This window comes from Sander lucioperca, chromosome 11 (assembly GCF_008315115.2).
Source record: "Sander lucioperca isolate FBNREF2018 chromosome 11, SLUC_FBN_1.2, whole genome shotgun sequence".
Lineage (NCBI taxonomy): Eukaryota > Metazoa > Chordata > Actinopteri > Perciformes > Percidae > Sander > Sander lucioperca.
In genome coordinates this window covers 22,252,889-22,280,179 of record NC_050183.1, presented here as the reverse complement: position 1 = coordinate 22,280,179, position 27,291 = coordinate 22,252,889, and the positions used below count along the sequence as shown (strand labels likewise).

General features: G+C 41.2%; 1 protein-coding gene and 1 long non-coding RNA gene across 3 annotated transcripts in view; one reads left to right on the top strand and one right to left on the bottom strand.

Annotated features, from left to right (window-relative positions):
- cachd1 (cache domain containing 1) overlaps nucleotides 1-25,431 on the bottom strand; it is a 102,786-nt gene extending 77,355 nt beyond the window's left edge. Inside the window, exon 1 of one of the 2 annotated variants that reach the window (XR_004898695.1) lies at nucleotides 24,800-25,048. Coding sequence is in view for 1 of the 2 variants with exons in the window: in XM_031283816.2 (XP_031139676.1) it covers nucleotides 24,800-25,048 (249 nt within the window). In the remaining variant the exon portion in view is untranslated. Of the gene's footprint in view, nucleotides 1-24,799 lie in introns of both variants that reach the window. The other variant, XM_031283816.2, reaches the window with a different exon arrangement.
- LOC116039079 lies at nucleotides 1,384-26,962 on the top strand. Its single transcript, XR_004898696.1, has 3 exons — nucleotides 1,384-1,395; nucleotides 4,175-4,181; nucleotides 26,644-26,962. It is a non-coding gene; the product is annotated as an uncharacterized LOC116039079 (long non-coding RNA).
- The last annotated feature ends 329 nt before the right edge of the window (nucleotides 26,963-27,291 follow it).

The following is a 27,291-nucleotide window of genomic DNA, read 5'->3' as shown; positions in this document are numbered from 1 at the left end:
AGGGCAGTTACAAGCACTGATTAATAGAGGCAAGGGTCGCTCTGCAGAGAGGCTTAAGCTACACATGATACTGGTTTTTAACTAAACTAAGGGGAGCCTAGTCTTGCTGACCCTGGTGCTCACACCAATAACCTGGATTTAACCAGTAACAGCAGTCTGGAAGAAATCGGTCAAATGTGGGTTGACGTATGGTCTTTGTCCTGTGTTATGTTACTTTATGGACAATTTTGCATATGATCAGGGCAACAGGTATCTACTTCAGACACATAAATGACGATCTGGTAACAGAAATATTCCAAATACACTCGTGACTATTACTAATATAAAATATTATTACTGAGTAGAGTAATGCCATAGCGTAACACAGCACAGCAAAGCATTAATCTTTATGACATGACATGATTAACTGGATGCAGGATTTGTGTTGGCTATTCAGGATGCCAAGGGAGGCAACCTGGGAGCTGTGGTGAGGAAGGAAAAACATCGGCAATGCTTGGCTGAATTACAGAAATACATATACAAGCACATTTATACACCGTCATATAGACTCACGTAGAAATGACACATTTACGCAGATGGATCATGCACCCAGTGGCGAACAACAGCAGAACTTTTCACGTCTAACCTGTCTACATAGCCAATGCTCTGCAACTGCACACGCACACACACATGCACACGCACGCACACAGGCAGATACAAGGGAATTAAAAGGAGGACATGAAGGTTTATGAATTGTGACCCTCAATAACGGCAGGAAACCACACTGCCAAAGTACACACATAAAATACATGCACATACACAAATCTAATCTAAATCTAAAAAAAATAATACTCAAACCGACCGGCATGAAGGTTTGTTGAGAGATTAAAGACAGGGAGGGGAGAAAGACAGAGGGGGAAAAGAAATGCAAACAAAGAGATCAGAGATGTGCACCTGTTGGTTTTGGTTTAGCCGAGGTCAGTATTCCCACAAACACACAGATACAGCTTTTGCTAGAAACTCAAATCAACGACAAGAGTATGGATAACGGTTCTTTCTGACAGATGTCTGTTCAACAACCCAGTGCGTCTACAGTAAATACAGTTCAATTAGTCAGTCTCAGACTTAATTAACGCAGAAAAAAGGTGACTAAATTGTTGCCACATTGGCACACACAACTTGAAATAGAGTGTTTCTTCAGCACACACTAATACTCAAGGGTGCAAAGTTGCAAACCTTTATTAAGAGGGCATTACACAACTCAGGTGGTTCCAGTTGTCTGAGATGAGCATCAAACAAACATAACATAAAAACTCAGATTCTCCACTGATATTAGAAACTAATATCTGCAAATTGCAGAGGTATGCAGTCCCTCCAAGAGTTTCCTGCGACTTCAACCAATCCCAGCAGTCCCACGTGGCGTCAGTATGTGACTCTGAGAGCCAATGACCAAGCGGGAGTGAGAACAGCCACGGGTTGATCATTTCTTTGTTTCTGATGAAGACGAGACATCTCACATTTACCAACAAAACGTACAGCGAAAGACCGTGCAAAACATTTCAGACCGTCCTGCCAACCTGTATTTTAACATGAATGTACGCTGTAACGTTTTTTTTCTCTCTAAAGTCGCTGAAAGCTGCTGCTGTTTCAATCCTGTCGGCTCTCTGCAGTGGGCGGGGCTGCTCAGTTCCCCCCGCGACTGACGCGCACGCACACACACACACACACACACACACACACACACACACACACACACACGGTGGCTGCAGGAAAAACCGGAGATGAGACGACACGATGACCTAAATTGAGGACAGCTATACTCGTTATTGCAAGTGCAATGATAAGTTAAAGTCCAATAAGTAACATTACTTTATCAAACCATATGAATGTGTGTCCCAGGCCAGGCCAGGTTAGGAAATTAACTAACAATGTAAAGATCAACAAGCCACTGACAGATATGTTCAGATTTGATTCATTCAATAAATCAGGGTCTTCAACGTTTTTTAAACCAAGGACCCCTTAACTGAAAGAGAGACGGAGCAGGGACCCCCTACTACACATTGTATAAAATGAAGTTGCATATTAAACTGGGCCTAAAGTAACATGTAGGGCAGCCTCAAGCCTTTATACATACAATTTTTGCATAGAATACTAAGCTTTTAAAAAAGCCTTATAATTGTTGGCATGATTTTATAAATTACATTTTAAATTCTAAAAAACATACAGTGAATCCTTAGGATGAACTGTATCTGTGGATGGCTACCTTACCTATAGTCCAGTAAGCCTATCATCAGTGGGGATTTATATTTTCTAATAATATGTTGGATTCACTTTTTAATTTTTTTAAAAACTTTAAAAAAAATTGACAATAATTTGGAGGCACCCCTGCAGTGACTCTGAGGACCCCCTAGGGGTCCCGGACCCCCTGTTGAAGATCCCTGCAATAAATTATTATTTTTTGTCTTAAATCCACCAGCCATTTTCATATTATACCAATATTTGCAGCATCCTGAGCCTTTTTGGTAAGGTTACTAGGAAATCTCAGCCCAGAGTAATTTTATTCTCCCCAAAACAAGTTTCCTTTTTATTTTTAAAGAACTATACAAAAAAAAAAAAAAAAACTTTCACTGTCTCCCGCAACTTCATTGCAACAAACATACAAAAGACATCGCAACTTTTATCGCAACTTTTTACAAAAGCTCCCACAAAATCAGGCATTTTGGGCCGCAACAATCTCAAAAAAAGGCCGCGAAATCCTGGAGGGACTGGGTATGACTATTCTTATTTACTTTGAGCATAATCTACCTTTTTACAGCATTTTCTCATCATTGCTTCAACATAGCCGTCCCATGTCGTTCCTCGCCACTTTGTTTTTCTTGGCCTCTTTTCTTTTTAACAGTTCTGTTCATGTTTGCACATTAATTTACTCAGATTGATTCTACTATAGATCACAATAACATTTATTCAGGCAGGGACAGGAATTACAGTCTTTAATTTTCAAATTTTCAAAAGGTTTTAAATGTAAAAACTAATGAGCTGTTGAGTTTGCATCGTAAACATACAGCAGAAACAAATTAGCACAGCAAACAGGAGCAGATCATAAAAAATATGATAATATATACTTGTAAATGGGAATATCTGTTAATATCCTGTCTCAAGGCCTGGTTCCCTCTTCTGTTATATCTACATTTAAAATCTAGCCCACGTAGCCAGCAGCCAACGAGATGATGAGCTAGCTAACATCTGTTCTGTTCACCTGTACTTGCTTTTTCTAGAATTGCTGGCTAATGAAAAAACACTTAGCTCTACCTCATTATGCAAAAAATATATAGAAAGTAGGGCTGGGTATTGTTCAAAAACGTTCAATACCTGGAATTCGATACCGTTTGCTGAGCGATTTTTCCGATACCAATTTTATAAAATCCATTTTAACCCTTGTGTTGTCCTTCGGGTCACCGGGACCCGAAGGACAACACTATTCTAATACAAAACGTCAAATAAACTGGACGAGTCCCGGTGACCCGAAGGACAACACAGGGGTTAAATTACATTGCGTTACAATTTTTTTGTTAGCTCCTTTACAACTATGTGCTGACACTGTAGTCAAGCCCCTCAAAATACAACACAGACGCGTGAGCCCCGTCTCTGTGTGTAATGCAGAGTTTTTCCTGCATGCCTCCTCGACTTGTAATGTTGGACAGCCAATCACAAGTATTACTAGATCTTGGTACAAGCCTGCTGCATGCTTTTTGGCTCACTGACTCTGATGAGAGTTACGCCTTAGGTATTCAAATTTGGTAATGAATGACAAGGCATTTTTCGATACTCAATACTATGGAAGCAATTCGGTCGGTGCCTTAAAAGTATGGAAGTTCGATACCCAGCCCTAATAGAAAGAAATGTCTAATTTACATTCATTAACACGCAAGCAAACCACACACAGCGTCTGTGTTTCACAAACATGTCAAGCGGAGCTCTCAGGCAGCAGGCAGGCCTGTGGTGGATGTCAGCTGAATATGCATCAGGTTTCTTCCCTGTTCTCTTTAAACTTCGGAAACCTCTCCTATTCAGATTCATGAGTCAATCATTGCTGTGTGCAGACACTTTCAAAAGAGAGAGAGAGAGAGAGAGAGAGAGAGAGAGAGAGAGAGAGAGAGAGAGAGAGAGAGAGAGAGAGAGAGAGAGAGAGAGAGAGAGAGAGAGTTCCCCAAGGACATTCACAAGTTTCTGGAATGTAAATGATGAGTGGCTTTGCTGCTGTGAATACGAGGAGCGGGAGAGCAGCGTTTCTGTTCTGAAATATGCAGGAGACATACGACAGCACCTCTCTAAAAAAAGACTCTTCGATTTGGCATCCCTGCTATAACGGTCAATCAAAATGCCTGGTCTGGGACACTATTATACACTAACAATATTCATATATTCACATTCTAAGTGTGGGTGATATGACTGCATATAATTTTATATATTTTTATAATAATAGCATTATCGAGTCCTATTTTCTTTTGTATTGTACAAACTATAAGTGTTTTGTTTTCTATTTTTCTATTTTGTTTGTTTGCTAACATTGTCTCAAATGCCTGGAAAAGAAGGCAATATGCAGGCAAAGTATTATTTTTGTTTGATTTCTCCAGTATTATATGGTAAATATTTAGTTGTAGACAAAGGTCTAAAGATTTGATTGTGAATGTTTTTTTGTTTGTTTTTTAACTTATTTATGGTATTGTTTTAAAATGTTGCACAGCACTATGGTTCAGGTTTACAGTATATTAATTTATGATTGGCATGACAAAAAAACACTGACACTTTGCATTGACGCTAAGAAACCATTTATTGATACCATCAGAATTACTCTTCTGGTGGCTAATCCAATGAATTAAATACCAGATAAATTAAAGCACTTCCATCCCAAATTTCCACAATACCATAAAAGGAGTCCTGATTTTTAATTTGCAACATTGCCTGCAGTGGCCTTAGTCAACAAGGGAAGGATAGCTCCCCTGATATAAATACTACAGCAAAATCACTGCCATATCAATCAACCCTATCACACACGCAAGCAAAGGAATGTAAACCAACTCACTCATTCCCACACACCCACACACACACACACAGGAGGGAATGATCAGTTTTTTGGATCATCATTCTCATTGAAACACAAATAAAAATGTACTATAGTCATGTAGTGTGATTTTTGCAAGAATCTGTACCAAACAAAGATGTTTTCCTTTAGTCTGTAGGATAGGATTTGTAGGCCCAGGACGTCTCGGCAGCCCCACAATACTTCATTCAGAAGAACACATATTTTGCCTTTAACAAATATTAATTAACAAATAATATAACCCCCTGCAATTTGGATATTGCACTAGTCCATATTGCGATTACGATAAAATTGCGATTAATTGTGCAGCCCTAGCCATGATCCAATTTTTTTGGAATTATTCACTAACATGTATTTACATATACATAAGCAAGTTCCTTAAAATGTAGAGAAAGGGCTAGATGTATAGACAAGGGTTGTCTCTCGTTCAGCTGCCAAGAGATGCCAGCAGAAACCCCAGCTGGCTGACGGTGCTAAGACCAGGGCTAGACAGACTGAAAAAAGCTGGCATGGCACCAGGCAGCCAAACCTGGCAGTGAGCAGGCCTTCTGGAAAGACAACAAAAGTCTGGGAGATGGAAGTTTGGAAGGATAGAGAGGACCAGATAAGATGATGGTTTCTTGTAGATAGAGTTAGCTGGGCTTCTGCTGGAGAAAAACACAAATGAATGCTCAAGTAGTGAAACGGACCAATGGCTGGACATTAGACCTCTCAGCTGGAACACCAGTGCTGATTTCAGTAGGCACACACACACACACACACACACACACACACACACACACACACACACACACACAGGCTGACAGTGGGGTTTCTTTTGGACAGGAGACAAGAGGATGAAACTGATGCTGCTGCCAAAAACATAAAAACATAATTTCCACCTTTTCAGAGTACACCAATAATTGTTAAAGGACAATTCCGGCGCAAAACGAACCTAGGGGTTATTAACTGATGTGTACCTACTCTGTCGCTCTCTGGGACATGTTTTCATGCTAATCGAATGAGTTTGGAGCTTTAACGAGGCTACCGCGGACTAGAGGTCGACCGATAGTGGATTTTACCGATACCGATAGCTAGGTTGGGCCGTATTTGCCGATAACCGATTAATCGACCGATAGTATTTATAACTTATACAGTTGACAAAATACATACATTGTTTCAAAAAAAGTCCAGACGCTTTTGCCAATAATCAAAATAATAATGTCATATTTATTGATAGTACACCCACAGCAATGCTACACAAGCATGTGTCTTGTCTAAAACAGTTCTCCTACATATTTGGAGTCATCCAGTGCAAAAATAAACATAATGAGCATTATAATTCATATAAAGGACAAACAATCTCAAAACAGTGACGCCATTCTTCTCTGTAGAACGGTTTAGAACGGTAACAGACGATCTCTGACCTGGAGGGATCTATCTTTCCCACTTTATACTATATATATATATATATATATATATATATATATATATATATATATATATATATATATATATATTTGTTCTCGCTTGGATGCCCATATAAGGCGTAATGTGTGACGGACCTGCCTTCCCATTGATTGAAAACATAAACAAAGGCATCATGGGAGATCCCCTTGTCGGTAGCACGGAGTTAGCGGCAGAAATGACCGAAAACGTGATGAATTATGGACATCAAGTGGATAAATCTTGGATGTAACAGTTTGGATTTAATGCTCAACAACCCCGAAAAAAGGCACAAGTTCCAGGCTGGATAGAAAATCACCTGTAAAGGCTAGAAAGACACCAAAGACACCCCCGTGACGGCTAACTCGTTAGCTTTTAGCTGCAGCAATCAGTAAGTCTCTACTTTTAACTGTAATTATCTAAATATGAATCAGAGGTTGGCAGCTGGGAGGAGGCCTCGGGGAAGACCCAGGACTAGGTGGAGGGATTATATCTCCAACCTGGCCTGGGAACGCCTCGGGATCCCCCAGTCGGAGCTGGTTAATGTGGCTCGGGAAAGGGAAGTTTGGGGTCCCCTGCTGGAGCTGCTACCCCCGCGACCCGAGACCGGATAAGCGGACGAAGATGGATGGATGGATGGATGGATGAATCAGAGGTGCCGTTTGGGATCGTGTACGATCCTCTAGGGTTCTGATTCTGACATTTGGGTCGGACTTGCGTTTATTTTTGTCTGTATTTTAACCGCTTGAGGTAAGTTAGCCTACTACTAATGTTTAGCGTCATCTCAGCCTCGAAAGCAAACAAATATACTGTTGTGCTGTTCTTTCTCTACTAATGCAGCATCTATTCAACAAATTAATATGTACTGTATACATACCTTTTTGCTGTCGATGCTTTAAACGAGCATCTGATGTCAGCCTTCTCCGCACAGCATGTGCTCTCCGTGCAGCGCGCAGTAACACGTGTTGAAAATAAACAACACCAGGCATCAGTGATAGTTTTTATTTCGCCTCTAGAGGCCGCTATTGTAATGCATGATGCCAGCAGACCCTTCTCAGCTCTCGCGTACTGTGTAATGAATGACAGCGCGCGCCTCTACAGCAACGGACGCAACCATCGGTATGGATTTTTGCCGATAACGATAGTTCCACCAATCAACTATCGGTGCCGATTAATCGGCAAAACCGATGAATCGGTCGACCTCTACCGCGGACCACTAGAAACACCAACCAATTGCTTTTTGTAACTTAGCAGTGTGAAATCCAAGCAACAAAGATAACCTGCACACACAGATTGAGACAGCCAGAGAGGAAAAAAATGAGAAAACCGAGGCCAAGATGTGCTGCAAGATGATTTCAAGATGGTCCCTACGCAACAAGAGCAATGTTTTTTTATGAGTCTGGGATCTAGCGTGATGCTGTTATCATTTAGGCACTGAGCTGAAAACTTTTAAAAACCTAAGGACTCGGATATCATGTCTTACCTAAATGAGCTTTCTTTTCTACTTGGCAAGTTTGTTGTTTCTCTGCATTGAAATAAGTATGTCAAAATCATATCAGAAATATGAATAAAAATAAAAAAAAAGGACACTTTCTTCATTATAGCCAGGAAAAATGAGCTTTATTCTTTGGTGATATGGAGACATGTTGACATGCCAGCAGGAGAAAATGTGTTAAAACACCGAAGCCTGTTTGGCTCCTCTAATGCTCATCTTCCATTGCTTGTGAGTCAGTCCAGATTAAATAAGCAGTCGTTTGGCAGAAACATAACTAAGCTCAGAGACACTGATAGCTAAACACAGCTGCAGCCGCTCCGTACATAAAGCTTTATAGGAGTCTGTGTTTATGTGAAATATGTGTGTGTAGGTAGAGATAGAGGTAGCGTAAGAGTGTGCCTTTGGATGTTTACATGTGTTTGGAACACTGAAGGTGTCTGAAGCAGTCTACCCATTTTTCATCCCACACTCTAACGCCCTGACACTCCTCCCTGCCTCCTAATTAGCAAGCTGTATCACATTTCTTCCTTGCCATCTTATCTGTGAGAAAAAGAAAACGCTGCATCTCTTTTTCATCTTCCGAACCAGCTTCGTCTTACGGAGACACAGAGGCAGAAAGTTCAAAGTTCAACTCATTAGCCCGGGTCACTTCCTGACTTATCTTCAAAGCCAGCGAACCAGCGGAAGACAAAAAGGCACAGGAGAGTTTCACATACCACCACCAGCAGACACAATTACACCGATAGGAATGGGGAGCAGAGAAGATGAGAGGATGAAGATGGAGAAGACAGACAAAGGAGAAATTGTGCAGAAGTGCAGACTGCCAAGACCTCAAGGCACAACAGAAAACCAAAAGAAACAGAGAAATGACGGTGGCTTTCTACTATTAATCTACCAATATTATATCATGCAATTATTTCAGTATGAAAGGATATGAACCACAAAAACAAAACGTGCAAAGCTAGGGCTAGCTGTTTCCTCCTGCTTCCAGTCTCTATGCTAAGCCATAATCACCTCCCAGCTTCAGCTCCATATGTAGTGAACAAGTGGTACCAATCGTCTCATCTAAGGGGCCTTTCACATCTACTGTACTTTGTTTGGTCCAGACTTTCAGAGTTTTCAGTTTGTTCCGCATCAGAATTACAGGCGTGAAACCCCGGAACAAACAGCCGAAATTTGGTCTGACCACAAGAGGTTGTCTCGGTCCGGATCAAACTGAACCATGGTCTGGTTGGTTTCTAGTGTGAAGGCATTTTTTGGATGTTTCAGACTTTCGGACTAAATACAGGAAGTTCTGGCAGGCTATAGTTGTGTTCTAAGACCGGGGACGATCCTTTAAGGAATAGCTCAGAGCAGACAGCTGTCGGCCAATCAGAACAGAGAATACATTAGTAGTTTACTTGTTAAGTGGTAGTAAATGTACAGTGTAGGTTTCAGTTTGTCTCTGACTAAATGTTGTATGTAGCTCCTCAAAACCCAAGCAAAGTTCCCGTGTCTTGCTTCTTAACAACGCAACAAAACAAAAAGAGCAGCGGTTAGCACAGGGAGAGCAGGAGTCCGAAACAATCCAGACACCAGAGACAGAATACGAGAGTCTACAAACCAATCAATTACAAGTATCGGGAGATGCGGCTCACGTATGACGACGGGACATAGTTATGTCATGTATAGTTCTTTAATGTTAGCATAACTGAAGTGTGAAACCAGAACTAACCGAATCAAATGTATCCAAATGTAACTAAAACATGAACCTCGGTCCGGACATTCAGGTGTTAAAAGGCCCTAACTGTCAACAGGGATTCCCAAAATGTTAACAATTCCATTCAGCTTTTCATCCATTTTTTTTTTTTTTCACTTTCTTCCAAAAAAGTTTGCATACAATAACGTCGGGAAGCAGTCAAGCTACAGTCAGTAATGTACCCATTAGCAAGGAGTTAAGTGTTTTACCCAAGAACGAATGAATGTTCTTAATAAAAATGGTTGAAGCTAACCTGCACTTTCTAGCTTTTATGATTAGCGACATCACAGGCTGCTTATCTGTGTAACAAATACACAGACTCTGCCTTTAATTTGGTGTACCGATGTTTGGCCCGTTTTGGAAAAACTAATCCACAATTCAGAGTGCACAAAAAGTAAAAAGTACTTTTTATTTTGTGTTATTCATTACAGACTGCACCTTCAACCGGCTGTCATTATGTTTGTGAATGGCCGTGAGGGGAGAAGTTAGACTTACTGAGCTGACCTCCACAACCCCGTGACCCTCGAGTCAGAGAGGCGTCATGTAATTCCTCACCATCAGAGACAAAGATTCAAACTGCAGTGACAGTGGGTGGTTTGTGTATGCCTGTACGAGACTCCACAATCTGAGAGACCTGCTATTTCTCGGCAGCCACTGCTGTACACAATCTCTTCCAGTCGTCACCCAAAGCCTACTATTACATATTCAGTTAGATCTGCACCTATCCAAATACAAAAATACTGCACACAGGCCTAAAAAACATGGACAGAAATTCGAGACAACTTCGGAAACAGTGTTTCTCAACAACTGTGAAGTTCGGGTTACCGCCAGTTTATGTATGCAATGGGGAGCCCTGAGAGAGAGGCACAAACAGAAAGAGAGAGAGAGAGAGAAAGCGAAAAGAGGCATAAAAACAGTTTGATCTGCTTTTCCACAGTAGGAGCTCCAACTCTCTCCTCATCGAGAATGCAAAGCCTCTCCTGCAGGAGTGTGTGTGCACCATGAGGGGGATGGGGGGCCTTAAAAATGCATGTTGTTTGGGGGGAGGGAACTGGTCCCTCTACTCTCCTTGCCCTCGAAGTCGGGTATTTTGCTCACTGCCCCCTTGCCTTCACCACAAGCCCCTGCCCCTTTCCTTTCCCCTTTTTCTCTCTTTCAAGGAGAGTTCATTTTTGAGTCTTGCCCATTGTGGCGAGTGAAGGGACTGACTTGCTAAGGGGTGGCCTGGGGTCCCTTGGCTCACACTGCCAGGTCAGCCCTGTTGGAGCTAACTAAGTAACACTGGCAGGAATCTGGAGGAAAATAAACCACAAAGCCTGGATCACCAATAAAGATCCTTTTCTCTCTCTCATTGAATGCATTTTTATCGCTTTGTGTGTGTGTGTGTGTGTGTGTGTGTGTGTGAGAGAAAGAGAGTGTGTGTGTGTGTGTATGAGAGAGAGAGAGAGAGAGAGAGAGAGAGAGAGAGAGAGAGAGAGAGAGAGAGAGAGAGAGAGAGAGAGAGAGAGAGTTAGGCTGTGTGAAAAAAGACATGGCCGAGGGGGTGACAGAGAATGGGAGATAAAGAGTGAGAGAGGCAATAGAGAGAGGGGGAGTCATTAAAAAATGTGGGAATGAGCTGATTAAACACAGCCAGTTAATTAGTTCTCCTCCTTAAGAGGAAAGAGGTAGCTACTTTCACTGAAGACCTGGAAGTTTGGTGCACAGGGCTCAGTTCAATACAAAGAAAATGAGTGCTGAAAGGATCAGTTGATTAATCGGCAGACGGAAAACTGTTTTGATTAATCATAAAAATGTATTTATGAAACTAATATGCCAAATATATGCGTTGAGGATTAGCTACTTTTCTCTGTTTTTATGTCATCATAAATGGATTATGGATTTATGGCAATATGTGATGTCATATTTTACCATTTTTTTGGACATTTAAAAGACTAAATGGACAACTGTAACCTGTGATTAATCAATAATAACCATTAGTTGCATGTCTACAGCAAGAAAATGGAGAATGAAGAGAAAGCAAGCAGACAAGAATTTTATTTTGAATAAATTGTGGGAAGTAAGAGTCAAAACCTGCCTTTGTGAATTGAGAGTTATCTGGTCAGGATCTACATTCAAATACCAATTATGTCACCTGGTTATTTTCTCAATCAATTAATTGCCAAGTCTATAAAATCTTGAAAACAATAGTGAAAAAATGGGCATCACACTTTCTCAGAGCTGAGGTGACCTCTTGAAATTTCTTATGTTGTCGTACCAACTTTTCGAAACCCAAAGACATTTAGGGGCCATCTACACGGAAACACTTTTTGGTATGAACGCACATTTTGCATCGTTTTGGCCGATCGTTCGAACGAATCCTGTAAACGCACTGCCTGAAGGCGCACTTTTTTGAAACCTGGTCCCAGGGTGAAAAACTTTGAAAACGCCGCCCTTGCGGCTTCATTTGGACGGTCATCACCACACCCCTCGACCTCTAGCCTTCGACCTCTTATCCCGCGACGACGTCTGATAACAACAACAACAACAACAGCGGCGGACTACATGCTTGTGTTCCTGCTGGAGAAGATACTGAACCATTTTCGTCGTCTTCTTCTTGTGTTTGGTTTCTTCTTCTGTCTGTATACAGCGCACAAGCTTTATGCGCATGCTCCGCCTCTTCTTCTCCATTTTTGGTGAATTTCTGTAGCAGAAACAGCGCCACCTATAGGCCTGGTTTGGACGCAAATATTCTTGACACCATGCCAGGGAAGACGGGGGGAAAAAAAGATCGTTTTGGTACGTGTGGACGTGGCCTTAGTTTGCGATGATTTAAAATGGATAAATGAAGCAAATCCTTACATGTAAAATAAACTAGAACTGCTGAGTATTTGGCATTATTGCTTTAAGAATGAATAACTATAACTAATTATCAAAATAATTTCCATTTAATTCAACTAATTAACTTTCAGCAACACGATTATGATAGAACACAGACTTGTGTATGCATGTGTGCACACCTGCAATTGGCATCCCGATGTTTATCAGAGGTAAAACTAATAACGACAGGATGTTTGCAGCTGGAAGAAATGTCATTTTTCCTAATCTGCCCATGTTTATCTACATTGCACTTAGATTGCAGCCAAGGAAATGTTCACTCTAGATTCTTAACAGGAGCTCAGCATTGTAGAGCAGGTCAACAACGAGATGTAAGCTGGGAGCGATTTAGAGCAAGCAAAAGCAGGCAGAAAAAGGCAAACGGCTGAAGAGACTGCAAAACCAATTTCAGTCAAGGCCAACCAAAGAGAGGCCTTCTTTAACTGGGAAATGTGGGAAACAGATCAAAAAGCGGTCAGATAAATGATCTGGCCACGACAGTACAGACAGATTTAAACCACAACAGCTGGTGCAGAAGGGGAAGAACATCAGTTTTATGCTCCGTCCCGGCCGCAGCCCAGCAGGAGCCAAAAGACGGTGCACTAGGCTGTATTTACACAGGAAAAATAAATTAAAGGGATTTGATTGAAATGAATTGGAGCCATGTTGTTCAAAAGCTCTGGGGAAAAAGAAAACATCCACATCTCCACATATCTTTCTTCAAGCCAGCTTCTAGCACAGTTATGTTAGATATGGAAGAGGGCTGCAGGTAGATTCAAACAAAGATGAAACCAGACTCCAAATGATACATCCTGTCTGTTCAGGTCTCTGTTGGCATCTGTTAAACGTTGACTGGTGTCAAAAGAAAATATGTCAACAAAGTCAACTTATGACTTGTGTCCCTCAGAAAAAGATATTTGACAATGACTGCAGTCACATTTCTAACCCTAACAAAACTAAGTTTGAATGCCTTATAGCCAATTTGTGGTTGTGTTGTCACTCAGAATTAAATCTTTACAAATAGGATAAATAGCCCAGGGCGATGGAGCCAAAGAATAACATTTCAAATGTTTCCTCCAGCAAAATGCAGACGTTAAACATCTGACTTTTATGAATACATTTGCAAGATATTTGCGCAAGAATGATAAAATACCTGCACCACATGCAAGACTGTCATCATTATGCATATTCAAAAAATACAGGTTATGCCACACAGCTATGGACTGCCAGTACCTGAGGTTTCAACTAAGTAGTGCACACACATCCACTTTAATAATCAGTTTCAGCGCAGATAAGAGCAGAAAAGTCCGCTCACTAAATCATCTGCTCTTATTGACGACCCTCTGACGACCCTCCAGCCTCACATCTGCAGACAGCTAGCTAGTGTTAGCTACCCGGCAGGTAGGGACAGACTGAACAAAGACAAATCTGCACATGACTTCCGTTCAATCCTGTTTTAATGATAATGCCTCATCAACAAACTGAGAACCTTGTGTCCCTCTTGCCGATGCGACCATTACATTCACTCCAAGATAGCCAGAGCCAGCCACCTGGCCGTGGGAACGTACGTAGTTACGTGGAGATTCGAACACTACGCCGTAGCTTGACGTGCACCTCTCTAAAAATGTAACTACACGTCGCGGCGACGCAGACAGCAACAACTATGATTGGTCTGCTTGGTAGCGTCACATTCCCCCCTACTCATTTCTGGGTTCTGCTTCTCCATAAACATGAAATCAAGGAGAGGGTTAACTTGACCTGCTGCTGATTTCCCACCGTGGTCAGAAAGCACAGTTGAGACACTTTGTTTCTCTCATTATGACTCTAGAGTCGGTACTCGCTCCGAAGTTAATCACCATCACTCTCTCACTCGCTCTATCACACACTCCCCGGCGCACACACATGCCGGCCCTGCTATTCTCTTAAAGAGATTGACGCACACACCAACGCACAAGTATAAACTTCAGGCCACTTACGTAGGCTACGCCAAAAGCTCTGCGTGGAGCCTCCGCAGAAGCATAAATCCCGCTTTAGGTCCACGTTTGGACCCTGGTTTTCTGAAGATCTATGTTGGGACAAAACGTGGCTAAAAGACCTTTAAGAAGCATGATATATAATACCTTTCTATTGTATTTTTATGGAATTTATCCCCATGTAGAAGTTGTGCTTCAGCATACCAAAGCTCATTAAACCATCCAATGACCTCTTGGAATTCAAATATTTAAGATTGACAAATTGGATATAAATCCAGATGCAACAAGGTTTCCATCGGACAGCAGCACTTAATCCCCAGTTTTGTCCAACAAGTCTGGGGATTTCACAGTGTCTGATGCGTGTTCAGTTTGGAGGTTGGAGACACTGTTGGATATGAGGGGCGCCTGAGCCTCTCGGTGCCTGGACTCAAGCCAAAACATACAAGCAGCCCCGCATTTAATGAAAATGTGGTCCTTTGCTCTGTTCTCTCCAGCATTGTGACGGGATGATAAAGGTAATAGTCGACAGAACTGGGCTGTTTCCACAGGTTTTGGACAGGCCAAGAATGATGAGAACTTATATTGAATTCCTTCCAAGTTTTAAAACATTGCAGATGTCGCTGTGGGACTTTGCAGGTGTTGGCTGAGACCCCTGTTTCTCATTAAAAAAAATTGACTCAAGAAACACAATTCTTAAGTTCAATGTAACTATTTCACTTTTATATGATAGAAAAGTTTAGCTTGGAAATAAGGTCATGTATATCCAGCAGATTATCACATCAGTTACCATGTTCACTTTCAATTCAGCTTGGATAAAAATAAAAAGACGGACTACTAAAGCACCCACACTAAGGGCCCTGACACACCAACCCGATTATCGGCCGTCGGACACTCTGGCGAGGTCTGTGACTCGAGTCTGTTCGGTGTGTTACGTGCCGTCGTCAGTCGGAGGAGCTGTCGGCCTTTATTTTGGCCAACCCGCCATGCTCAGTCGGAGACAGGGCAGTCGGGACTCATCCGGGAATGGCGAGCGGATGAGCCTCTCATAATCTGACGAAAATCTTTTAAACTGACCTTTGTCGATCTGAAATGAAGACAGATTCAGCAACAGTATGGCCTATTTCTCGCTTAAAATGTTTTCAGAAACACATTTCGATGAACTATTTTAGTACAATATGAGATCGTATTCTGAACAAGCCGCCATGACAGTCTGGCTGTGAATTTCCGGAGAAAAAAGACCCACATGACGCGTTCGTCCAATCAGCTGCCGGTTTTCATTTTCTGGGAAACAATACAGAGAAGCACCGCCTGCTGCTATGGAGACGTATTACGCTTCGCGCACGCGCAGAGCGTACGCTCAAGTCGGCGTCGCCTCAGTGCGTTTTGAGGCATTTTTTTGTCAGTCCGACTGCCTTTTCTGCCGACGGTCGGCCGTCTGGTTGGTATGTAGCTTTAACGGAACAGTAAAAGTTTGAAGTATTCATGTATCAGCAGCAACTTGAGACCAAGAATCCAACAACTGTGTGTGAAAGCAAGGAAGTGTAAAAAAAAAAAAAAAAGATCCCTGCAATAACAGTTTGAAAAAAGCAACAGTTTAAATAGAAAAAGAGAGGTGCAGATAGTTCAGCACAGCCTTGAATGGCTCATAAACTGCTAAGGCACATCATGATTTAAGGTTGGACTGAGAGGTAGAGGTTGTGCCATCGCAATGCAAGGCTGTCTAATGCAAAGCACCTATAGCTCAGACGACCTCAACAGCCCACACGAGAGAAAGGAGGAGAAAGAAACCCCTACAACTTTCAAAACCTGACAGACATTTAATGCAGTAAGATAACATGAGAGGTGGGGAGGGAAACCAGTGTTTGTCACTGGTGTGAATAGGTTAAAGCATATTATCCAGTGTGGCTCCAAACCCTGATGCAAAAGAATATGTGAACACGTTATTAAATCCATAGAAACCCTACAGACACTTAGCCTTTTCACCCATGAATGACACTTTTTTTTCTTGACTGCACTTTAACACAATTGTTAAGTTAAAGCAGCTGTAATAATTTTTTTGTACATGAGTATGAATTAACTTTGTTATGTAAAAGGAGACACTCGTAGTGGCAAACCCACAGAGAATTATCCCTCGACTCTGCAGTTTCTCTCAGCTCCAACGTTTAACCGTCACTGTTTTGGTTTTATAGCCCGCAACTTCACTGTTGTGTCAATGTCTCAGGCATGGATTGGCCATCGGGAGTACCGGGAGATAAAGAAAAGAGAGATCACATAATTGGCCCACGTGGGTGTCTTTCATATGAACACCGGCCATTCACATCCTTGATCTTTGACTGACCGGCCCACATAGAGGAGAGAGATCACATGATTGGCCAACTGGTTTGTCTCTCGTCTGAACACTGGCCAATCACATCCCACTATGGCCCACTTCCATCCTATCATAGAGACAGAGCGCATTTAAGTCCCGCCCACACCCACGGCGAAAATAGCACAACAAAGTGCCCGTAGCTAGCTAAAAAACACGAGATTTAAGCATATCAAACGATATGCACCCATTGTCTACCAGAGAGGACAAGTTAGCTGTTAGTAAGCTAATGTTAGTTATGTTTTAGCAAGCTAAGGCACTTGCAAACATAGTACTATAACTTTCTGATTTATTCAGATTCCACTAACATAAGCATACTGTGTACAAAATGCAGCTTAAAGTGCTCATATTATGCTCATTTTCAGGTTCATAATTGTATTTAGAGGTTATATCAGAATAGGTTTATGTGGTTTCATTTTCAGAAAACACCATATATTTGTTGTACTGCACATTGTTGCAGCTCCTCTTTTCACCCTGTGTGTTGAGCTCTCTGTTTTAGCTACAGAGTGAGACTTCTCACTTCTGTACCATCTTTGTTGGGAGTCACACATGCGCAGTAAGTACTGCTAGCTTGACAGTTGCAGAGTATGAGGGCGTGCCACGCTAGCAGTTAGGCGAGCATTATAACGTGTTACAAAGTGACGCACGTTCTTCACGGAAGTAAAGGCTGGACTACAATAGAGCAGTTTGGAGCAGTTTGTGAACAGTGTTTTCTCTAGAAGATGGTAAGTCCCTTTGGGGTGGACTTTGGGCTTTTTCACTTTGTAAACCTATAACGTGCACAAAAACATAAAAACACAATAAAGGAAAGGGGAAAATCCAAAAAGCACAATATGAGCACTTTAAGTTTAACTTACAGACTTGTCACTTGTTTACTATACAAGACATCTTGATGACAGCCATGCTCCACCCTCAACCTTTAGCCATCTTGCCATCAGGAGCCAGGCAGCCTTTTTGAATCAGTGAGTAAATTATCATACTCTCTTACTTACCACTCAGATAAGTGAGAGTATTAGGGGCTGGTATGCAGGGGTCAAAATTAACTTTTTGTCCACCATCCAAATGGCTAGTGAATGTGTTTTTTTTGCTGGTGAATCAAGCAAATCTACCATTCTACCAATGTTGAACCCTGCTGTGTCATGAGTTGAAGGGTTGTGCAAGGATGGTTGGTGTCTGGCCGATTTTGGTGGTCTGGGTCTCAAAAGTCCAGGGCTGATTTTTTTTACCCCAGTCCAGCCCTGCCCTCTGTTATCTACATCATCATTTTCAACCATTTTTCCACTGCACCCTAGCGGCAAATGATGAATAGACGAGGTTAGCAATTTGCTGGCTAACATAATGGAGAATAAGGTGATATGTACATTTTTGTATTTACAGCTCGTTTTGCTGGCCTAAAAGTGGCCAAAAGAAATCAGTGTGTTTTTTGGAGGTTTTACATTAGAAATGTGAGTAATATAACGACATCCTAAAATCGTGCCCCAGTTCTGCAGCACCAGTATAAAACAGCAGACAGTTTTGCTAACATTGAAGCAAAACATCCCCGTTAATCATACAAAACCTTGATTGGATGGTTTAGCGGTAATGGTATGGACATTAACCAAGAACCAGAGATTAGTTCAGTATCCTACATTATACTCCATTGTGCGTGACAATGTTAGATTTACTGAAAATGAAAAAGAGAAGGTTTCTGTCCTCCACCCAAGGTATGTTTCAGGGAATAGTTGGTTACATTATGTAAACCCTGTGCCCTGAGGGGTGGGCAATGAAGAGAGCCCCATTGTGCCCTCAACAAGACAAATGTAGGAATCTGCTTAGATATATTTGACACCTACATGTTCATTTGCTCATTGGATTGGGGTATTACTGTGAAGACAAAATTTGTGTACATGTGCTCTTCTTTCATAAAATAGCCTATATATACACACTATATACTATAACTTTCTGTTCAACTGAACACGCAGTCAGCGTCTACAAGCCCTGCATGGAGTGCTATAGCATGTCAGGGTGGATGTAGAGCGGCTCATACACACATTTAAAGTAAAAAGAGAGCATGAATGAGAGATAGAAATACTCCAACATGTAGCAGAGGGCCTCTGAGGCTCATGGTAACCTTGACTGTTTCAACACACAGCCACGAAGGCAACACAATAAGAGGCAAGAAGGCTTTGAAGCTGTACTGCAGAGAACCTAGCAGGAATTCTGATGTCCTGCTGTATATCCTCTAGCCCTCCTCCTCATTCTCCCTCTCCGTCTCTGCAAGGGATTCAATACAAAGTGAGGCAAAGAGAAGAAACGCAGCAGCCGAGAGAAACAGACAAAAGAGAAAGTAGATAAATAAAGGCAGGTGGAAGACATTTAGATAATGTCTAGTCTAAGTAAAAAAAATAAATAAATAACAAAAACCAAACAAAGCAGGAACTGGGGCTCTCCTCAACTGTTGTTGCCCTTGGACCAAACCCAAACCCAAACCCAGAAAATCACAGCCTAATGACAGTGCCGGCGCTGTCCCAATTTTCTCTTTTCCTGCACAAACCCTCCATTGCCCTCAAATTACTATCAATATTCATTTAGGGGGCCGGGGATGCTGGACGAGCCAGCCTTAATAACAAACCACACTTCTCTGAGGGGGATTAAGGCCCTTAAAACTAACACAGTGAAATTTCCTTTGTAAATAATCATCCGATTTTACAAAGGAAATAGCCTCTCTATAAAGGCAAGTGAGCTGGACTTTTCACACAGCGATGACTGATCTCTTTTTGGCTTCACCATTTAGTGACAATCTATGCGCGCCTGTTGGTTTCCAACAGTGATCAAATGTGTGTTGCTGCAACTGTGGCTGGAAACATGTAGCGTGGTCCTGGCTCTAGCGGACGAGAAGCACCAGGCCCATGTTTTAATAACATGGAAAAAAGAAAGGAGATTCAATTTCATATTTAGATCCAAGTCCAATTTGCTGTGCAAACCCCTCCTGCTTTAAGCCGCAGAAAATCTGACATGAAATGCTCGTTAGTTACATACAGTATATCAGAGAAGATTGTCTACTTTCACAACAACTGCTGAGAGTTGCATGGCAGAAATCATTCAGAATAAGAAATCATTTCTTAACTATTAATTAGAGTATTAACTTTCTGACTTTTTTTTTTTACACTAAAAGACAATGCCAGGCTGCAACAATCAAAGATACAAATAGTATTGATTAGCAACCACTTAACACAAGCCACACAAAGGCTGCGTAGAGGCCAAAGTACAATTCATAGTAATGTAAATAAGACTTAATGTTAAAAGGGTAAGTAATTTAATTTGGAAGTTCATGTAATGGTTAAACTGTTAAATAATTCATAAAAGGTTTAAAGCATACTAGAATTCATGTTTTTATAGGATTTTGTTCATATTGGTAAAATAATGTACTGCCTCTTTAAGAACCAGCCAACTCCGGCTACGTTACGTTGATTTTCATTTTGTGTGAGGCAGATCTTCAGAGCTGTGGAAGCGAATGGTTTTCTTACCTGTTAACTGCTAACTTCTAGCTATTTCTATTAAGAATTTCTTTTTATCTCATTAGCAACTATAATAAGTGTATTAGTCAGCTCACATTCTCTCTTGTAAATCGGAAACCAAGGAATAAAAAACAGAGATTTTCATCTTTTATTTCAACAACGTTGCGGAAGTGGATTTATTGGACTATGTTGCTGGGTTTTCAATGGACATTGCAAATGGGATTAGCTGCTTGCAATAATGTTAGATAGTTACAGCGTAAGCCACTGCATAGTAAAGAAATAACACATTAAAAGAAAAATGTAATATGTAAATGATGGGAAATGAATGCAAAACACTAAACGGTTGGGTGAATCGTGCTAGAGACTGAAAACAGAGATTTATTAGCAACTATTTTGATTCTTGATTAATTGTCAGTAGTCATTTTTTATAATAAACATGCCAAACATTCACTGGTTCTGGCTTCTCAAATGTGACATGTTTATGCTTTTTTAATTTTTTTATTATGGTTGTGAACTGTTGGTTAGACAGAATAAATAGGGCTGGGCGATATGGAGAAAATCAGATATCACAATATTCTTGACCAAATACCTCGATATCAATATTGTGGCGATATTGTAGGGTTGACAATTGGTGCTCTAACAAAATATCTTCACACTTAGATTTTAGATAAATAATCATCAGTAATGTGGACATGATGTCTAAGTGGGGAAAAGGCAAATAATAGAACAGCTAGAACAGTCTGGTAAGTTCAGAGAAGTACATCACGTTACTGTAATGTAGCCTTTAAAACCAGTAAAAGACAACACTTATGTCATATTATGATATTACGATATCCAAAATCTAAGACGATATCTAGTCTCATATCACGATAGATATAATATCGATATATTGCCCAGCCCTAAGAATAAAGCATTTGAAGATGTCCTCTTTGACTCAGAAATGTTTGATTGATGATTCTTGATTGACTGATTTCATAAACTAAACGATGATCAAATAACGGAGAGCATGATAGATCAATCAATTACGACAATATCAAAAAGTTGCAGCATAACAGCAAACTTTACAGTTTGTAGTTGCAATAATCAGTTACAAAGCAACTGAATTACTAAAAATAAACTGAACTAATTGCAACAGATTGTAGTGGAATACCTTAAAAATTGTAATCTTTAAAATTTCCCAGGGAATGGCTTTTACAACATACATCTATGTGTGGATGTATCTGATGTCTTTCATGTAGTTATGTTGGGGTGTAGGATGTATTCATGTACCTATGTATTTATGTGAGGCTCTGTACAGACTGTGGCAACATATTATTATTTTTTTTTTTTTTTTTAGAAAAGGACAATAAAGAAGCCATCTCTAAATCTGAAAGAAAAACATCCTCTGGACCTATCAACTTAACCAGAGTGGCGTCTGTACACCCTCGTGTCCCCTGATAATGGAGTAACTCAATGACAGATTGAACAAGGTTGACCCAGTGACTCAGAAGCACTGACAAGGAAAGCCTCAAATTACACATCTGCCAGAGAATGAGGGGTGGAGCGAAGAGAGGTAGAATTACGCTTTAAACGGAGATGCTGGGATGCTCGCTTGATGACAAAACCTTCTGATCTTCTCCAAAATAGCACAGCATGAACTTTTGCACGTTGATGTCTTTGTGCCAAAAAAAGAAAACACAAAAAGAGCCTCAAAGAGATAATGAATGGCAGCTGTGACTCCAGAAAGCTGAACTTGAAGTCAATGGTGCTGTTTGGATACAAACTCATTTTAGGGAGGGGGGGGGGGCGAATCACAGTGTGGAAAATCACTGCTTCGTTCACTGCACAGGGAAAAGGGGGAAACTGACTGCCAAAGAGACAGAAAGATAAAGTGAAATCCAGTTCAACAGACACGCCTGCAGACTGCGAGTCAGGCCACATCTGAGCATCAGAGCAGGTGTCCGCACAGACAGCATGGCCAACAGATTCCTACAGTTGTTTTCACGGGCAGATGCAGACTGTTTGTACTGGACGCACATCTCTTACATTCGTGGAAAACCACTCTGACAAATCCACGAAATGCACCGCTTCAATCAAACTCTCATTAGCTTCATGCCAAGTCAGATTTTCACAGCTTGTACAACAACATGATTGCCTCAAAGCTGTTTTCCCACGATACAGGGGGATGATGCTGAATGAATGCTTTCATAAATAATTTAGAAAGGGCTATATGAAATCTGAATGAGTCATTAAAAATAAAGTACTGGAAATATATTAAAATATTTTTGCATGAATTACATCTTTGCAGCTGATAGAAGAGGTGTGAGTAATTTCACTGTATGCACCAGCACCAGCATAGAACAAGAATAATACAGAGCAAAAAAAAAAAAAAGACAAACTCTACAATCAGCAGAGAAACTGGAGCTCGGGGAAGGATGAGCGGCGACAAAAGGCGGATCCAGGAGGATCAGAGGAAGTCCTCAAAGCCGACTCCCATAGGCCGGGATGAAGGAAGCTCAGGGTGGAAGCAGAGAAGATGAAACACCATTTGGGGGCAGGGCCCCCCCGCTGCCTCGCCTCTGTGTTCGGGGCCTGTGAGCTCCTCTGCCTGTGAAGTGCTAAACACCCCCCCCTCACACCCTGCAGCAACCGGCAGTGCACTCTGCACCCCCTGCCATTTGGTGACTCAACGCAGGTCTGCACGCATGGACATAGCCAAGTGGTGTTTTCATTGTGTTCACATAGCACGTTTAATAAATCAGGGCTGCAGCAAGCGATTATTTTCATTATCAATTAATCTGCTGATTATCTTCTTAATCAAGCTATAAAAGGCCAGAAAATAGTAAATAATGTTGATCGTTTGTCCGACCAACAGTGTTTAGTTATTATCACATAAGACTAACATAAACAGCAAATCCTCAGAATTCAGAAAGTGGAACGGAGGAATGTGTGGTATTGTTGCTTTAAACTGACTTTAAATTAATCAATTTCATTTTTATAGTATATCATCAGAATAGTTGATAGTCAATGCATTTTCTGTTGACCAACTAATTAATGGACTAAACATTTCAGCTCTAATTTAAATTGCTTGCTTTCTGTTCAAACCCCTAAGATTGTCAGTTTACTAGAATCTGTGCCGTTTTGGCATATTTGTTTCTAAAAAAAAAAATGTATGAATCAACTGGCCGTTTCAGCACTAACATCAATGATAAATCAAGGTTTGTATCATTTAATAAGGGCATATACTCATCAAACTCAAAAATCAGTTCAGTCAAAGTCAGTTGCAGTCAGAGTTGAAACAATGAATCAATAAATCGATTACAAAATTAATCTTCAACAATTTTGAAAATAGAGACATAATTTAAGCAATCCATCAAGCAAAAATGGCAACAACAAATATCACAGTTTACGGCTTCTTCTTATATTTGCTGCTTTTCTCCTTTTATATCATTATATACTGAATATCTCTGGGGGGTTCTGGACTGTTGGTCGACCATAAACAATGTGAAGACATCACCTGGACCTCTGGGAACTTGTGATTGCATTTTTCAATAGTTTCTGATATTTTACTAACTACACGATTCATCGATTACTCCCAAAAAAAACCATCAATAGATTAACTAATAATTAAAATAATCGTTGTGTAGTGTTTGTATTTAATTGTGAGGATAATCCCTTCTCCTTGTGTCCAAAAGGCTGATTCTCTGATTGGATCTGTGGGCTGCAGCCAAGTTAAATAAAAATGGATTTAGTCATTGTTATTTGACGTTAAGGAGACCTACATAGCACAATTCTCAGACACATTGGAAGGCATGTTACATTATAACCAGCTTTTTTTAATCAGCACAATGGCATGTGTGCATCTTCATAACCAGGCACAAGCCTGTAATGCTGTTGGATTAGAGCCAATCCACAATGAAATGTTGCGTCATGGCTGATTTCAAATGAGAATCAATGTAGGTTAAGTGACAGTTTATTCACCTTTCCAGCAGAGAGAGAGAGACAGACACACACACACACACACACACACTGAATGTGTTTAAATAACTGATCTGTTGTAAAATTCGTCTTTTTAAGCGGATTAGGGATAATAAAGGTGAAACCTCCAGCGTGTTGATGCCCCAGATAAATGCGTCCTAACTTCAAAGCGCCTGTTGTTACAGTGAAACACTGGCAACCAAAGAGCTTATTGTTTCGTAACACTGTAACATGTCTGTCAACAAAGTTTCCCTCTATGATTATTAGGCTACATTATTTTTGTTGTTTTGAAAATCCTGCTTGTACCAGTTTGGCTCTTTAAATCCGCTCCAACACCAAGTGGCACAGCCATTTCTCACACTTTTACACATAAACAAGCACACACTTTTAAAGCATTTCTGATCCACGTTTACCTGCATAGTAAAGACTCCCAGCTCCTGGGAGGACAGCTTTTTCATCTGATCGGCCAAAACTTGCGCTTCTTCCAGGATGGAAAACTCCGTTTCGGCTCCGCAATATCCACAAGAAAGAGCCGAGCACATTAAAACGAAGCTCCACGAAAAAGCCAACAAGCCCCTGTGAAACCGAAGGTGTTTATCCCGGAAAGCAGCGCGCGTATTCGGCGTCAAACCCAGAGGTTTCTCCCCCGTCCGCCTCGCCATGATGGTTGTGGGTCTGCAGGCTGAAGAAACACGGAGTCTTAACTGGTGGCGGGGGGGGGGGGACTTCAAGGGAAACTACTTTTACAACTTTGCAGCGTAGAGAACTTGTGCCCTTTATCTCCGGTACGAGTCTTCAAAATTCCCAGCAGCGCAAACCATTGCAGCTCTTTGAAATCCCACAAGAGAAGAAAGTAGATCCATGCGTGAAAGAGGACACGGTTTTTCTTTTTTTAAACGTTGTCGGCGTTTCGTCTTCGGTCACTCGCTCCAACTCCTGGAAGTCTGGCAAAGTGTGTGTGAGCCGGAGATTCACCACAATGGGGGTGAAAGTGGGAGGCGTGGAAACACAAGAGTCCTACCGACGCCTGGATCTCCGGATCAATGGATCAGGGTTTCCTGATGCATTCAACTGCAGCTGGGAAAAGAGTGAATGACCCTTCAAAATTCGCAAGTTGCCCAAAGACCCTATATTCCCACAAATGCATAGGGTTTATGACCTCTGGTCCATGTCAGTCATATCAATGACTGATGATTAAAGTCGCCCAATGCCTTTCATTGCAGGTAGTTCATCATTTTCCATTTTGTTCAACCTGGTATGCAATAAGGATAATTTTAAATGTTGAGTCCACTGTAAATTTTAATTCTCGTGCATTTTAAAATAACTACTGGGTAAATTGCCTTCAAAATATTTTATTAATAAAAGTGGGGTTACTATATAGGCTACATGGCTTTTAGTTTTCATGAGGCTATAGGATCATTTTAGATTTTTTTCTGCAAGTAACACTGTCAGTATGTGGGATTATGTCTTTAGACACAGATAAAAAAATAAAAAAAGGAAGTGAAAAAAAGACATTCAGTTGAGGTAAAAGTCCACACAGGCACACAGAAAGGTCCTCTGCTTTTAGGCATTAAACAATTAAACAGGTGCTATGACGTTTCTGTAAAGATTTTGGAAAAATAAGCGACTGCATTTAGACCATAAATCAAAGTGAGTGCAGCACCCAGCAGAGACTCCACTCCTGTGAGGATCCAGTTCTTGTTTTTGTTAAGGCTTCAATTTCAATTTGGCCGAGCTGCTTTGTATGGTGGCCGGGAAGTGCAAAGCAACATTACAAAGAATGAAACACTTTTACAAAGCTCGAGACAAATTTACATTTTGGAAAACATTTTTACCTACCATAAAACACAATTACATGGGAAAAACACGTTTTACCAAGGACAAAACAAATCAACATTTTAGAAAACAAATTAACATTTTAGAAAACAAATTAACATTTTAGAAAACAAATTAACAAGACGCAAAACACTTTTACCAGTCCCGAAACAAATTTACAAATGACAGATTCTTCACGGAAAGGGAATGTACCACATACCGGAAGTGACACGGAGTGATGGGGTGCTGTTGGTGAGCGCGGTCAATTTGTGTTGTCGTTGTGGAGTATATGGCGTGAATGAAGTTTATGGTGACCGAACATGGACTGCGTCCGAGGGATGTTTTGCCCGTTTTGTGGCAAACACATGAACAGCTTAACACGGTTTTGCTTTACGTGTGGTCGGTGTTTGGAGTTTTTAAAACTCCAAACAAAAAAAAACAGGGGACGTCTCGACAGCCGCGGCCGGATAGAAGCTACAGCGGGGCAGCTGAGTCCGTCTGCTGCTGCAGGACCTGGAGCTCACTGCCCGTTCCTGGGTACCAAAACCGACACCACGCAGCTAGAGGCCCAGGCCATATTGCTGGGCCCGCTGGAGGGAAGGGAAGCCCGGGAGAACCAGCACCAGAACTGAGCGGAGCGGACTGTCACAGCCTGCTGAAGTTTAAATCACAGGTTTCCTAAAGGGAGTCTGGCGGGACTCGGACTGTGGATGACGAAACATGACTTTAAGTCTCGTTAAATAAATAAATACACACAGAAATAAATGAATCAATAGTGGAGGAGTGAGCCTGGACATTTCAGTCTGTTTAAACTTCACTTTGAAGCAGAAACTCTTAGTTCAGAAGGATGAAGTTTCTGTTTGTACTCATATCTGTGAACTGATTATAATAAATATTCTTATTAACACATTAATGTTTAATAAAACTAGAACATCGCATGAGATTTTGACGATTTATAGTGATTTTATTTCCGTTAGACCTTTGCCTACATTGACGCTGATGCATTAAAGAGGAGTGCCTCCCCTGTTCCAAGATGGCGGCTCTATTGACGCATTCGTTCCAATGAACTGCCGTAGTCAAGGTGACATCG